Source organism: Apus apus, chromosome 10 (genome assembly GCF_020740795.1).
Source record: "Apus apus isolate bApuApu2 chromosome 10, bApuApu2.pri.cur, whole genome shotgun sequence".
Lineage (NCBI taxonomy): Eukaryota > Metazoa > Chordata > Aves > Apodiformes > Apodidae > Apus > Apus apus.
In genome coordinates, this window is record NC_067291.1 from 12240777 (window position 1) to 12256438 (window position 15662).

Sequence of the window (15662 nt, forward strand, 5' to 3'; positions counted from 1 at the left end):
TATCATGCATTCTGGATGCATTCTAAATAAATTCTAAAATGCATTTTAAACATTTTTAATTAGAGCTTCTAGCTTAACATTGAAAAATAAAGCTAGGGCTGCATGGAATCTTGCTTTCAGAAAACTTTTCCTAGAGAGGAACAAAAACCTGAAGATAACTTGTTTTTCTTTTTCTCCTTAGTGTGTGGATGTTCATGAGTGCAAGATAGTGATCTTGGACAGAAGAGCAGTTGCGGGGTGTGAAGAAGGAGGGAGAAAAATAAGAAAATGTAAGTCAGGAGAACAAGCAAAATGACACGTAAAACCCAAGCACAACCCAACTATTCTCCTCATATCTTTGCATTTCAATATTTATGACCCTCACTGTTGGACTTCAATGACAGCAATCCTTCATGTTGATGTGTCTTTCCCTCATCTCTGTCCTGTCCTGCACTTCTCTGGTAAGTGCGTACAGTTATTTTCTGTCTCGTAGATTTTAGAGCCCTTGAGTTCAGAGGACTGCAAAGCAGCAGACTTTGCTTTATTAATTTTATTTAATAATAAAGAGCATTGTTTTTATTGCTGTCAAAGGTTCTGTCCATCTGCTTTTTCTCTGTTTAAAAAAGGATGCTCAGTGCTGAAAACAGTTAAGAGCCTTATGGATCCTTGAGCATTTACAAGTAATCTCTCATTTACCCTCTATGGAAACCAGCACTGCTGCCTATGGAAGTGAAGTGTAAATTTTTTGGAAGTAATCTTTTAAATATTAAACTACAGAATTTCCTTAGTTGGTGGGACAAGCTAAGTGCTTAGGAAAGCACATCACCATTGTATACCCTCGCTAGAAAACAATCCACTGGAGCTTTGTTATAAAACATGCAAACATCCTGAGGAAGTGACAGTAATTTGCAATAAACACTGCTTGTAAACAATTACCTGTGACTCGTTACACTTGTTTGTACAGGCAGCTGGCTAAACAGATCTGTGTGCACTTGTAAACGTCTGTCCCTGTCAAACTTGATACTAGAGAACAATTACTTGGTATTTGATTTCTCTGAAGCAAGGAAAATTCATCTTTTGTAGCTGACAGCTGGCAAGGACTAAGTTAACGTGGGTGCTTATAGATACATGGAGAAAAGCTGGAGAAATAACATTTTTATGAGAACAGTGAGGAAGCTTTCTTGTCCATGCACCAGGTTGAAGGAAGGTTTTTGTGGCAGGGTGCTTGGGGAAAAAGCTGGTTTTACAGGTTGAGGAGTCCTGTGGTGGCAGAGAGGTGAAAGAATGGAATTGGGTCATGCACGGCCCAAAGAAGAGGCGGGTGTGACTCGTTTACAAGTGGTTTAGTGGATTTAAAATGTTGGTGATACGATGCTAGAGCAGGTATGTGTGGTGCGTTCTTCCCCTTCGGACTCTGGGGAAGCCGGTGAGCGCACCACTTGCCCGTGACAGATCCGTGCCGCCCCGATCGCCGAGGCCAGCCCAGCAGGCGGGCAGCCTGGGAGGCGGCAGCGCCGCAGCAACCGCCGTCACCTCCGCAGCGCCCGGGATGCTCCCCGCCCGCAGCGCTGCCGGGTCAGGCGCCGGGGAGCCCCTCAGGTGCTGAGCCCGCCGGGGCCTCTCGGCTGCAGCTGCTCCAGGAGGCGCCTCCGCTGCCGCAGCCCCCGCTGCCTTCCCGCGGCTGTCGGCAGGGGCCGGGCCCAGCCGGCATCCTCCCCGGGGGGGCGGCTCTGTCCCGCCGCGGGGACTCCCGGAGGGAGGGAAGCCCGTGGGTGGGTGTCCCGCTGCTCCCGCGCCGTGCGAGGCCGCGGGGCCCCCGCGCGGCGGGAGCGGGGCCGGGACGCGGCGCAGCGCGCGGGCGCAGTGCGCGGGGAGGGGGAGGGGCGCGCAGGCGCACGAGGAGCCTGCGCGGAGCGGGCGGGGGGTGCGGGGCGAGGGGTGCGGGGCGGGCCCCGCGGCGCTGGCCCGGCAGGCAGCGCGGCTCCGCGCGGCCCGTGCTGCCCGCTGCGCTCCCTGCCCGGCGGGCGGGGGCCGGGGTCTGCGGTGCCGTCGAGCAGCAGCAGCGCGCTCCTCCCGAGACCGGCAGCGCACGAAAGGCGGCGGTGGCCGCCCAGCTCGGTACACACCCCCCGCCAAAAAAAACCGAAACCAACCAAAACCCAAAACCAAACCCCAGCCCAAACCGCGGCACCGGCGCTCAGCTGGCGGCCGGGAGCGGGGCTGCTTTCGAGAGGGAGGGGACGGGCAACCCGCCTCCCGGAGGCGCACGCCGGGTGGCACAGAAGCGGCGGGGCCCGGTATTGTTCCGCACCCGACAACAAAGAGCGGAGCCGGGCCGGGGCGCGGGGGGTGCGGGAGGCGGGAGGGGGGGGGTGCAGCGCCGGCCCCTCGGGGCCGCTCCCGGCCAATGGGCGGCGGCGGCGGCGGCGCGGGGCTGTCAGCGATCGCCGCTTGCGCTGCGGCGGCCGGGGCGGCCCTGCCTCCCTCCTTCCCTGCGCCCGCCTCTCCGGAGCCGTCTGGCTGCAGCAGCGCCTCAGACAGAGGAGGGGAGAGGAGGGGAAAAAAAAAAAAAAAGAAAGAAAAAAAAAAAAAAACCCACAAAAAAAAAAAAAAAACCGCTGAGTGAGTGGAGTGGAGCCTGGGAGGGGCTCCTTAAAGAAACGCTGCCGTCGCTTGGCATTGTGGCCGGCGAGGAACTCGAGGGGGGGAAGCCATCGGAGCTCCTCTCGCTATCCTCTTCCCACCCCCCCCACCCCACCCCCCAGCCGACGAAAAAAAAAAAAAAGAAAAAAAAAAGAAAAGAAAAAAACCCAACAAACCTCGGGGGGGGGGGGGGGAAGCCGTGGGGGGGGGGTGTCCTGAGAACATCTTATAAACCGGATTGCACTGAGAGGAGGAAAAAAAAAAAAAGCAAAAAAGATACAAAATATACAAGCAAAAGGCAACAACTCCCCGGTCTCCAGCACTCGCCCACCCTCCCTTCCCTTCTCTCCTGCTGGCCATCTGCCTTGGGTTTTCCTTTGTGTCTGATCTTTTACTACTGAGCCGAGTGCAGGAGGAGGGTGCAACACACACAGGGACTATGCCCAGCTCGCTTTTTGCAGACATGGAGAGGAACGGGAGCGGCGGCGGCGGCGGCGGTGGTGGTGGTGGAGGGGGAGAGACCCTGGATGACCAAAGAGCCCTTCAGATCGCCCTGGATCAGCTTTCCCTGCTGGGGCTGGACAACGACGAGACGGGCTCCATTTACGACAGCGAGCCTCGGAAAAAGAGCGTGAACATGACCGAATGCGTCCCGGTGCCCAGCTCGGAGCATGTCGCTGAGATAGTGGGGAGACAAGGTGGGTGATTGCATGCGAGGGGGTGTGGGTGCGTGGGTCCCCCCGCCGCGCTGCCGGGCGTGCGGCTCAGATGCGACACTGGCCATTCCCGTGAAAACTGCAGCCGTGCGGTGGTGGCCAGTGCCGGCTTCCCCCAGACAAAGAAAGTGCAGCAGGCGTGATGTTTCCGAGGAGCGTCATGCATCAGTTTCGAGATGCACTTTCAGCTGCCGGGAGGGAAAAAAAATAATCACGAAAATAATAAAAAAACCGCTCCTTTCCTCCGGCTGCAAAAGTTAGATTTGCAAGAGGAAATGGGAGGAAAATTGGAGGCTCGGTGCCTTTTTTTTTTTTTTTTTTTTTTTTTTTCTCCCCCAAGTTAGAAATCGTGGATTATTTTAAGGAAGAGAAATGGAGTGGGGAACAATGGAACTGGAATAAAGCATCCGCAGTGGGGAATGTAGCTCATTCGGTACAGCCGCTGCTCCTCACCTTCTCAAGAACTGATTTTATTTTTCCGAAAGGAAAGTGCTGAGCAGGAATGTGGACTGGCGGGTGTGTTGATTTGTCAGGGCTGCTTGCATTTTATTTTTTTTTTCTGGTCATGCAGTTTTTCTGCACACTCCTTTTTTTTGTTGCCATTCCTGTGAACGGCACGTTGGCAGTTTTGGGGCAGTTTGCATGGCAGATGTGTTGGTGGCCACTCGCGATGCCTTTGGGTGTGTGCCAGGGCTGTGGGCTGACATTACTTTACACCGTGACTGGGGCTCCTGGACCAGATGCCAACGATCACCTGGGGTAGGGGACAATGCATTTCGGGCGAGTGTGGGGTTTTTTCCCCCCTTCCCTAGCTGCACCCAAATAATGGGTTGTAACCGGCTTCCCCCACACCCTGCCTCCCCTTCCTCCCCCTCCCCTTCGCCCTTCATCTCCCGCATCTCGTTCCCAGGTTGTAAAATCAAAGCTCTGCGGGCAAAGACCAACACCTACATCAAGACCCCGGTTCGCGGGGAGGAGCCGCTCTTTGTTGTGACGGGCAGAAAGGAAGATGTGGCCATGGCCCGCAGGGAGATCATCTCAGCGGCCGAGCACTTCTCCATGATCCGAGCCTCCCGGAACAAGAACACGGCCCTGAACGGCACCGTGCCCGGTCCCCCGAACCTGCCCGGCCAGACCACCATCCAGGTGCGGGTGCCTTATCGCGTGGTGGGCTTGGTCGTGGGACCCAAGGGAGCCACCATCAAACGTATCCAGCAGCAAACGCACACCTACATCGTGACCCCGAGCCGGGACAAGGAGCCGGTCTTTGAGGTGACGGGCATGCCCGAGAACGTGGACCGGGCCCGGGAGGAGATCGAGGCACACATCGCCATGCGCACCGGCGGCATCATCGAGCTGACGGACGAGAACGACTTCCACGCCAACGGCACGGATGTGGGTTTCGAGCTGAACGGCACGGGCAGCCTCTGGAGCAAGCCCACGCCGCCCAGCATCACGCCCACCCCGGGCCGCAAACCCTTCTGCAACTACCGCAACGACAGCTCCAGCTCGCTGGGCAGCGCCTCCACCGACTCCTACTTCGGGGGCGGCACGGGGGGGGGCGGCGGGGCCCGCCTGGCCGACTACAGCCCCCCGAGCCCGGCGCTGAGCTTCACCCACAACGGCAACAACAACAACAACAGCGCCAACGGCTACGTGTACGGAGGGGGCGGTGGCGGCGGCGGCGACGTCCTCTCCTCCCCGGACTGCTGCTCCGATCTGCCCTTCGACTCGCCGCCCGGCTTCGACCTGGCCCCCGCCCCGCCGCCCGGGGCCGCCCTCATCTGGCCGCAGTTCGAGCGCGGCCCCGCCGCGCCCCCGTCCCCCGCGCCCTCGCCCGCCGCCGCCTTCCCGGGCGCCGCGCCCGCCAATGCCAACCTGGCGCTGCTGGTGAGCGGCCCCCGGCGGGGCGGCGGCGCCCCGCCCCCGGCACGGCTCTCCCCGCCCCTGCACGGCAGCGCGGCGGGGCTGGAGCACCCGCTGGCGCGGCGGGTGCGCAGCGACCCGGGCGGGCGGCTGCTGGCCGCCTCCTACCCGCTGTACGCCAACGGGCTGGGCTCCCACCTGCCGGGGCTGCCCTCCGACTCCTCGGCCTCCTCCTCTTCCTCCTCCAGCTCCTCGTCCAGCTCCTCCTGCTCGTCGTCCGGCGTGCGGCGGAAGGGCAGCCGCGACTGCTCGGTGTGCTTCGAGAGCGAGGTGATCGCGGCGCTGGTGCCCTGCGGCCACAACCTCTTCTGCATGGAGTGCGCCAACCGCATCTGCGAGAAGACGGAGCCGCAGTGCCCGGTCTGCCACAGCGCCGTCACCCAGGCCATCCGCATCTTCTCCTGAGGCTGCGGGGAGCGGCGGCCGGGGCCGGGGCCCGGCGGGGATACTTGGGGCTGCGGGCGCCTGGGGAGGGCTGGGGGGTGGTGGTGGTGACAGCGGGTGCATGCTATAAATAATAACGAGCGACTCCATGCTAGTGCTAGGCTAGTTTTTACACTGTACTTTAATACGAAGCTTCCAAAACTCCCCCTTTTTTTTTTAAAAAAAAACAAACTAAACAAACAAACAAAAAAACAGAAAAAAAATTTGAAAGTAGAAGATGCTTATGATGATGACAATGGTGTGTGGACTGTTAGTAAAACGTGCTGGTAGTTCCTAGGATGCTTATTACGAAATAATTAAATCTTATGGGTGGATAAGTTTCTGAATGTTCTTGAAAGGGCAAGAAGTTCCTGTGAAAAACCATGATACTGCAGCTTTATCAAAGTTTAAAAAAGAAAAAAAGAAAAAAAACACAACAACCTGTAACATATCTCTTATATATATTAAAAACGTTTAAAGGTTTTAAAGATAAATTGCATTAATACAGATTGAAGTATTTTATTCTTTTTTGACTTGAAAAATTATATTTCATATTGCAAAGATGTTTACAAGTATTTTAATTTAAGTTCAGTGAACTTTTTGTAGCTGGGTTAAATCTTTTTTATTTTAGTATGGCCTTATGGCAAAGAACACTGTATTATTTTAATATCACACAATTGTGAACGGAATTACAAACCATAAAATGTGTAATGCTTTGAACAGTATTCTGTTGGGATGGAGATTTTATAGGTTCAGAAAAAAATCTTTTAAATCTGCTTCACCCAGCATATTTTCTATTCAGTGATATAAAGCATATTTTATTCTATATTATTACAAAAATGGAAATGTATAAACATATGTCAAAAGGAACTGTCGAAGCTTTCTAACATTTGTATAAATAGAATTCAGTGGAAATTACAAAAATTCTGTTGCACCACTATAGTTTTAGTATTTCTATTTTAATACATTTGTTTACCACTTGTTTATGTATATGTAGGTGACGTTACTTGAGCTTAAATGTACTTTACTGAGCAAAGTTTAAAAACAAAGTATATTTTATTTTATGATAAAGGGCCTTTAACCTCATGGTCAAATACTAATATTATATTTGCTGAGACAAGATTTGAAATTGTATCAAGAGTTTTATTTTTCTGACATTTAAAGTTCTACATAATAAAAGTAAAACTTAAGTAATGGTGCTACTTCATGTTTTTTTAAGTATTTCTATATAAATAAAATAAAATATTACAGAAAATAAATAAGTATGTTGTGTGGTGATTTGATCTGATGTGCTGAGAGTGTCTTTTGGATTTTTGTTTCCTGCTTGTAGCACTGAAACATGTTGGGAGTTTAAACTGTGTGATGTAAATAGTGTTGGAACTCTTTAACTTGTGAAGGCTTCCAGAATAATCCTGCCAGTGATCATACCTCACAAGGCATTTTTGTGGGGAAAACAAACAAAACAAAATACCAGGTGGGTTTGGTTTTGGGGTTGGTGGGGATTTTTTGTTCTGTTTTGTTTGTTTTGTTAGGTTTTTTTTTCTAATATGTGACATACTGCTGGGGTTATTCCACGTTGAAAAATTGCTGGGTCTTTTTTTTGGAATTATTAGTAATGAAAATTACTTGGTTTTGTATGAATTGGCACTTTTAGCAAATAAAGGATGAATAAGAAACAGCTGGCAGTTTTCTTAGCTTTCTGATCTCAGTGCAGATAGCAGGGGAGGCTCCTTTGTTGTAGTTTGCTGCTGGAGGGCTGAATCCTGCGGGTCCCTGGCTCTGCTGTGCCCAGGGAACCTCAGAACCACATCCCAAACCTGGTGTTTTCCGGAGTGCTAGCAGGGCTTTAGTATCCTTCCTGAGTTCCTGAAAGTGCTTCTTGGTATTTGGCAGTTGTGGTTCGGGTAATTGGTGTTGACAAGCTTATTTGAATAAAAAATGAATTGCCGTGTAAAGTTTGTTTGCTGTTGATGATGCCTGCAGTGGTGTTGGGGCGAAGGAAGTGCAGGCACGTTCTGACTAATGAGCCTATGAACCCACCAGGCAAACCCTGCAATATTTGTGTTGCTGGTTGTAGTCAACGCGTTTGAGCAAACTTGCCGGGTGAAACGTGTTAGAGCAGATTTCAGAAGGTAGCTGCAGATCATTGTATGTGTTTGATTTTGAGGGTGCCAGTGCACTTTTCAGCAGGGGAGTGAAAACAGCAAAACAAACCCAAACTGTGTAGCGTATTTTGTATGTTTTACTTTGTGCTTAGCAGTGTATGCCAGAGCTGCTCTGCTCTGCTCTCCTTTATGGACTCCAGAGCTTCTGGGTGGGAAGGGGGAGGAGGGAGGATGGGGCAGGGGATGATGGGATCTCTTTGTTTGATTTGATTTGATTTTTGCTTCTTTCATTGAACTGTGATTGTAGTGTCATCTGATTTATAGAGTTAAAATCCATCACTGAGTGTTGCATTTGTCATTCTGAATGGTGGAAAAAAATCCCCAGTGCTGTGGGAAAGAGTCCAGAGAGTGGCAGAGGAGATATGCTTAAATACAGAAGTGGTATGGACATTGAAAAAAAACCTTGGTAAATTTGGTTACTTTAGAAGGATCAGGAAGTTTAAGTCCACGTGTGTATTTTCTTAATGATGGGTGTTTTGGAAATGTGCTCAAAATGCATCAATCAATTTCTCATTTCAGTGTAAACATCCTGTGCTGGTGTCTGGGAAAAGTTGTGAAAATGGCTATAAACAAAAAAGTGAATAGGATCACTTTGGTTGATTTCCCAGACTTAGTGAAACCGAAAGGTAAATAAGAGGGGAAAAAAATAAGAAAACTCAAAATATCCTTTTTGTTTTGTTCTGTTCCCCCTTTAATGTACAATCCCATGTGCCTCCGTGGCGTTAACAGCAGTGGTCTGGAAGAGGGTGAGCAGCCCATGTCCCTCTGGAGAACAGCACTTGTGCAGCAGCTCGGCAAAGACCTTGGCCTGGGCAATGTAGAGGGGCATTGCTCAGCTCGGCCACTCAGTCCCTCACTAAATGTAACTGGCCCCATCGTCCGTCTTCATCTCGCAGGACTATTTTCTTCACCACGCTGTGGCTGAAACGAAGGCCACCCCCATTTCATCTGTGGCCGCTGACCCCTTTTAGGCCTTGGTGCAGCGCTTCACCCCTCTGCGCACCCTCCTCCTGCCTGCTGCTCTGAGGCGGGAAGATGTGCTGCAGCGCCTTGCAACGCTGACTGCGTTCATTCCTCTTTGGGAATTATTTCCTCCTCAGAAGGACAGGCCTGGATTACTCTTGCTTTGGTGTCTGATGGCGCCTTTTTTTGTTGGCCCTGTTTTTCCAGACGTGGGTGCCAGCTGGTATGGCAGAGCCAGCATTTTGCAGCCTGGTGGGATCAGCAGCGTCCCCCCCAGGCGCTGCCACTGCCTGCTCCCCCCAGCAGCTCCTTTGGAGGGCATTCCGTAAGGGTGCCGGCACGTGCAGTGGGTGTTGCGTTACCTCTCCTTGCTTGCAGGGTTGCAGCGACGTGCCCTGAACCCAAATCTGCTCCTGGGGGTGGGGTGTAAAATGCCTTGTCTCTGGCTGGTGGAGGGGAACGCTGGTGAGTAGGGGCAGTGTGGGGAGGAACGTGCAGGCTACACGTGTGTGCTGCCCCCCCAGATTTATGCCGTAGGTCGGTCCCTTGGACTGCAGAGACCATAAATCAACACAGAATTTGTCCCAGGATCTGGGGCCATATGGCGTGTGGAGGCAGGAGAGGGAGAGGGATGCCCGCGAAAGGAGAATAAAGGCCTGTGTTTGGCGCAGGAATATTTCAAAGCCTGAGAAAGGGGCAAAGTTCAGTTTCTAATTGAGTGCTTTGAAATATAGAGATGTATTTGGTCAATGTTTATCTTCCAGAACAAAGATCACTTTGTTTTTCAAATGTTTATGTGTTGGTGCTGAATATTGTACGTGGGGTCTCCACCTCAGGAGCTGCTTGGGGGTGTGGGTGCCCCAGGCCTCGTCAGCAGATCTTGCGCGCTCGGGAGGTTCCCCCGTCTTTGCTAATGTACATCTATGGTTCCCAGTGAGTATACACATAATTATCTCAAAAAAGGGTACATTTACATTTCTAAGAATTATTATAAACAAAGTCCTGAGCTTAATTATTCCTCTGTCCATATCTGGTACTCCACAGAATTTGCATAACAATCAGACATCAAAGCTAGAGTCCTTTACTAGGAGAAAGGTCTTTCCACTATATTATTTTGTTGCCAAATAAATTATAATGATCAATTTAATCTAAATTTACTCTTTAGATTTTATTGTCTGCAAATAATTTGAAATGCAACTTAAAAGCAAACTTTAAATTTAGTAGTAAGAATGTAGTACAGTAAAGCATTTAAATGAGATTGCTTTTTGTTTGATGTTTCTTACTTCTCTCTGCCAGCCCCCTCACCCCTCTTTCTTTCTCCACATTCTCCTTGTCTTGCCATTTTGGAAACTGAGATGGTGCTTTGGTGTCACTGAAGTGAATGGGAATTCTGCTGCTGGAAGTGCATGCTGGTGAGTATTGCATTTAATTGATCTAGAAATAGCAAAAAGTAATTGGTTCACCCTGCTTCTGCTTATCTGTGTTTCTTGAACCTGTTGTCTTTCTAGTAGAGATGATTTAATTAGACAACAGAGGCTACTTTAAATCTAAGGTTGTTAAGGAATGCTTCAGTCTGTATAATAATTTGAATTTCTGATTTACCTTTTTATTATAGTCTACCTAGCAAATACCAAAAAACCCAATTGCAGGTGAGTAAGAGCTCTAACAGTGAGTGATGTGGGAAGACAGTTACAGGTATTGCATTCTCTCTCTTCTCAGAAAAAATATGTATACCTATGTATATGTGACTGTGTATTCAATATATGTATGTGTACACTGGTGACTGCTTGAAATCCTCCAGAAAAGCAGAGATTAGAATGTATTTTCCTTTTTTTCACTGCATTAACATTAACAGAAACTCGCTGTAATAGTAGAAAAAGTTTTATTGTAGTTTTATTACTTAATATTAAGGATTTTAATGAGTTTTTCACAGTTGGATATGTAAAATAATTACATCTCATCTAATTTCTAACTTTGATTAAAAGGCAAATAGCTTATTCTGGCTTAGTTTTAGTAAATTAGATTGTATGATGATGTGCTTATAAAGTGATGAAGCTGTACCAAAAACATTTAAGCTTTTGGTATCTGGATTATTCCTTGCTGTCATCTGTACACATATAGCATGCAACCTAGATAGAAGCATTCATGTATATACAATATTGTGAGTCCATGTAGCCCTGATCTTTTAAAAAACTCTGCAGTCTTGGTAAATAGCCTCTATTGTGTGATGTTGAATTTGTGGCCTTAAGGGCTATCAGGTGGGGTAATGGCTACAGAAACCACCTGTACCCACCCTGGGCTGTGTTGTTCTGAGTTTTGGGCTTTGTGAAACCAAGAACAGAAGTCCCTTTGATCAGGATTTAATTCTCCCCATAAATTAAACTCTGGCAAAGGAAGTTTCTTTACATATGAAACCTTATCCAAGACACTCAGGTAATATTTCTCCCTAATTAGTGTTTGTTGGGTTTCTTGGTAGGGAAGATTTTGTGGCATCTTTTTAAATAATTTACAGCTCTCTACTAGTAAGAAGATTGTTGGTGAAGAAAATCAGTTAAATACATTCATACTTAATGCCTCTTACACGTTTACCACTGCAAATGTGATTGATTAGCTGTCTCGAGAAATTTATAGCCTTTGATAAGATTGCACAAAGAAAAGTGCCTTGTTAGTTTTAAATGGAGAACAAAAAGAGATTTTTTTTATGTTCCTCATTACAGGTTATCCACTTGTGATGGAGATAAAATACAGTAAAAGTGCTTGTTCCTCTCGTGTAAGGGCCCTTCTGCCTTTCATACCTGGTGGAATTGTGTGGCCCACTTTACATTAGCATGAATGGCAATTGCCTTGTAAATGTGATGGCCATGAATAGATGAATAGTCTGTAGTCTCCTATTTTGTCCTTTGTCTTTATGTTTTATTCACTTTTACCCTCTACAAAAGAGCCTTAATTTAGATCTGAGAAGACAGTTGTGATGCTCCAGTTTGTTACAGATCTAGTGGCAGGTTTTATTTGACATTCTTTGTATTTTGATCGATCTACTAAACAGCAGAAGCCATTTTAATCAAAAGAAAATTTCAGTGTGAGCATGACCTATAAAAAGTGATTTTGATAGAGTCACAAAAGTTTCTGTTACACATTTGGAAATTATTTCCATGATTTAACTGCAAAGGGCAAGTAAATCATGCCCCTTTAAGAGTCAGAAAAAAGGACTGCTTTTCAGAATCTTTAGTTCTGCTACTGAGTCATTGTATCAGGTTGGCTAATTAATTTCACCTTTTATATGCTTCAGGATTTCCATCTCTGAATGAACTAATGACACCTACTTACAGGCAGTATTGTGAAGATCAATTAATTGACATTATTGAAGTATCCTGAAGTGGAAGTCCTGATGTAAGCACAAAATATTAATGCTGATAGTTCCTAATTAATCAGTTCACAGTAGCCAGCATGTGGTAGTCGTGTTGGTCTAGAGCAAACAAACACAGAACTGGATTGTTTTTGAAATCTGTGGAGTTTTGGTGGGTTTTTTTCAGATTTCTTTTTTTTTTTTTTACGTGTTACTTGATCAGTCTTATACAGAATCTCCCTTTCTTCTGTAGCACATACAGGTGTGGTGGACTTGACTAAGGAGAAATCTGTGATCCTAGTGTTATTAATATAGGCCTGATGGGTTTTGCTGGGGATATGGAAAGGCAACTTTGGCTAGCAGGTATCTTGCCTGCAATGGTGTAAGATCACAAACCCTTTAAAATGGGATGCCCTTTTTAAACAGAGATGAAAATGTTACCTTTATAAAGAAGCATACAGCACCAATCTAGAAACCCCTGTGCATGTGGCTGGCTATTACTGAACAGAGCTTTTCCTGCAGGAAGGAGGGTGGGAGGAGTGATGTTTTTCATCACAAAACATCGGAAGGGAATGATGTTGTGAAATTGTTCATGATTTATATGGATAATAGGATCTATTCTTACTACTCATGGCTGGATGCTGTTTGCATAATGATATGGCTACAGCTGTGCAGGTCTTGGATGACATGTTTTAAAGTGGCAAGAATAGCTGGAAACTGTGGAATTTGTCTGAACCTTGCTGTAATTAAATACTATGAATATATATACCTAATTTTTCATAGTGTTGAATGAACAGCTGACAATAAGGTGGATGTAGTTTCTCTGCATTGCTTTCCAGAGACCAATCACATTCCTGAATGATACCACACACTTCTTGTTGTTGAAAATGTAAGTCACAAGATATTTTTTGGAATTACATGCAACTGTTGCACAAGTGCAGGAGGGAGATTTAAAGCTTCACAAACATATTTCTTTCTCCTTATGTCATTTCTTGTAGAAAAAAAAAAAAGTCAATCACATGCAATTATGAAACTGCTTCGTGTTTGACGCAGTTGAAGATGTTCTCAGGCCACAAAAATGTAACTTTCTATGACTAATTTGAATGAAAAACCCACTCTGGCAGCAAATGTCCTCAATCTTGGGAGTCACATGGTTCTTGGAAAGCTCTTTCTTGGCTGTGCAGGAGGTCAGTCTTTTAAGGAGAGATTCTGTGCACAAATGTGCAGTGCTGCTAATGAGAGGAATTTTACACTTCTCCCTCTGACATGAGCTCTGTGTTCACCCTGTGCTGCCTCTAAACCCTTTTGGTATTGGATGTTATAATGGATGCTTGGCCATTACTGAGCTGTTGTGGCAAGATGCTGGAACTCTATCTAAAGAGATGGCTTCCAGAAGGTGGGGTCAGCTGCTTTGCAAAAATAAAAGGTAATTAAAAGTAGGGTCTCCTGTTTGTCTCTGAGTGTGTCTCTGCTATATGGATGCCCTTCCATTCCCCAGTGGTGATTTTTGAAGCCAAATGGTCCTTTCGTCATCACTCTGGCTTAGCAGCAGTGTTGACTGTTGATAATAGCAGACTTCACTTCTTCCCCAGCTAACTGGTAGTCAGACAGCCAAAGAATGGCCTATCCAAAATTAGGATATGCTCAATGCTCCATCCACTGGTGTTGTTCCCATAAGCCTAATTATATGACTTTTGGGTCAGACAATGTCTCATTGTGTGGTCCTTGGCAGATACGGGACGTCTAATGCTGCATGAATGTCTAATGTGGAGTTTGATGGCTACGACGAGGCTGCAGTTCCACGCTGGAATTGAAAACATCCGTGTAGTTTCTATAGAAAACCAGGTCAATGGTGCTTCCATAAAGCATTAGCCCCAGGGAAAGCTGTTGGTTGCACATTGCCTGTACAAATTCATGCAGGGTGAGCAGTTTACGGTGCATTTCTCTTTCAGGTAAATGACAATTAAGGAGTCAGATTGATTTATTCTTTAGTGACCTATTTCAGAACCCTAGTTTATTTCAAGTGCCATCCCTTTTATTTCTATCCTTCTATTTTGTGCATTTAAGAACACTTCTGAGCTACCTTACAAGCATTACAGGCACAATGAATATGGCTTTGTATTGGTAGGTTAAAAAAACCCCACACTTTATAGTTCTTTGTGGAATTTTAGGTAGAACTGTCCTATCTTTACAATATTTCCTGTAAGAACTTGCCTTTTTTATAGGCAAAAGCAAGGTATGAATGTAAAAGGCAATTCATTGTAGATGAAGGCTGTAATATGCTTGTTCATTTCAAAGGAGACTGTATAACTAATTACATTTTAATTAAATCTCTAACGTCAACAGCTGTTTCTAAGGGAGTCTTTTTAAGCTACATTTATTTTTAGTGTTGTTTAAGATGGTCTTTCTTTGCATGCATGTCCCTTCATGCATTATTGCCTTTTAGAAAGTTTTCCTTCTTTTAAAGTGTCAGCTAAACCTGGTGTATCTTAAAGGTTAAGAACTGGTAAAATTAGTTTTTTTAAGATGCTGGCTGTGACTTTTCTAAGTAGAAAGCACAAAGCCATGAAACCACCAAAATGCCATTTGTTCTCTTTTTCTCCCAGAAATAAAAGGTTCCAGTTCCAAACCCCAAATTGCAGAGGCTGGTTTTCAGCTGACAGTGGTTTATGTTGGCTGGCTGTTATCAGTTCCTCTACAGTGCAGCTGCTAATTACAGTAATAGCACAACTATATCTTCAGACTGAGTGAGCTGCACTGATTTAATCCTTCCTCTGCTCCTTTAACTTGTAAAATCTAACCCCTTTTCACATAAAAAAAACTTTTTCAAACTTATGGCCTTGTGTATTAGGGCTGTAGACTCTCTGGGAACTTGAGCCAGCCCATAATGCTTCAGGTGTCACTGCAGCTTCTTAGTGCTCTTGGTTTTAAATTTCCAGCCTGGATCATCCAGTAGCTGAGAGGAAGGATGAAGGAGTCTTTGGACAGCCTGTGGAAGCTTGGGGACTCTGTCCTGGGACTCCCTGGATCCTGCTGTCTCGCAGCCCCTGCAGAATGTGTAAGGGGACACAGCTCTACCCTGCAGCTCTCCTCTCCCACCCGAGCTCTTCTGCTGTGGAGCAAGGACCACCCTGCTCGCTGCAGAGCTGCTCCTTGGCTTTGCCTTCACCTCCAGCACCTGCAGGGTGCAGCTCTTGAACTGCTCTATCTGTCCCATCCACCACAAACCATCCAGGGGCACCTTCTGGCCCCGTGAAGGAGCGAAAACCCACCCTTTCTCACTGCTCTGATCAGAGGGCTTGAGTTTGTGTCACAGTAGCTTTGTGAGTAGCCTGTGTCTGGCTGATGGCTGGCTGTTATTTTCCTGTTCCCCTGGGCTTCCTGTAGTTAGGAGATCAACACACAGTAAAGATCCCCTCTGTAATCTCCTCCGCTCCCCCATCACCTCTTCTCTTGCTGATTTGGATGTTTTTGCATGATTCACAGTCTTAAGCACTCCAG

The 15662-nt window shown here is 47.1% G+C and overlaps 1 protein-coding gene across 2 annotated transcripts; it reads left to right on the plus strand.

The window, feature by feature from the left end:
- The first annotated feature begins 2829 nt into the window (after positions 1-2829).
- On the plus strand, positions 2830-6936 carry MEX3B (mex-3 RNA binding family member B). 2 transcript variants are annotated; one of them, XM_051628619.1, is made up of 2 exons: positions 2830-3320; positions 4249-6936. In XM_051628619.1, exons 1-2 carry the CDS (start codon positions 3062-3064, stop codon positions 5667-5669), a joined length of 1680 nt encoding a protein of 559 aa, XP_051484579.1. In that variant the 5' UTR covers positions 2830-3061; the 3' UTR covers positions 5670-6936. The 2 variants fall into 2 exon arrangements, with proteins under 2 accessions (XP_051484579.1, XP_051484580.1); XM_051628620.1 differs by lacking the exon at positions 2830-3320 and adding an exon at positions 3997-4097.
- Positions 6937-15662: the final 8726 nt, after the last annotated feature.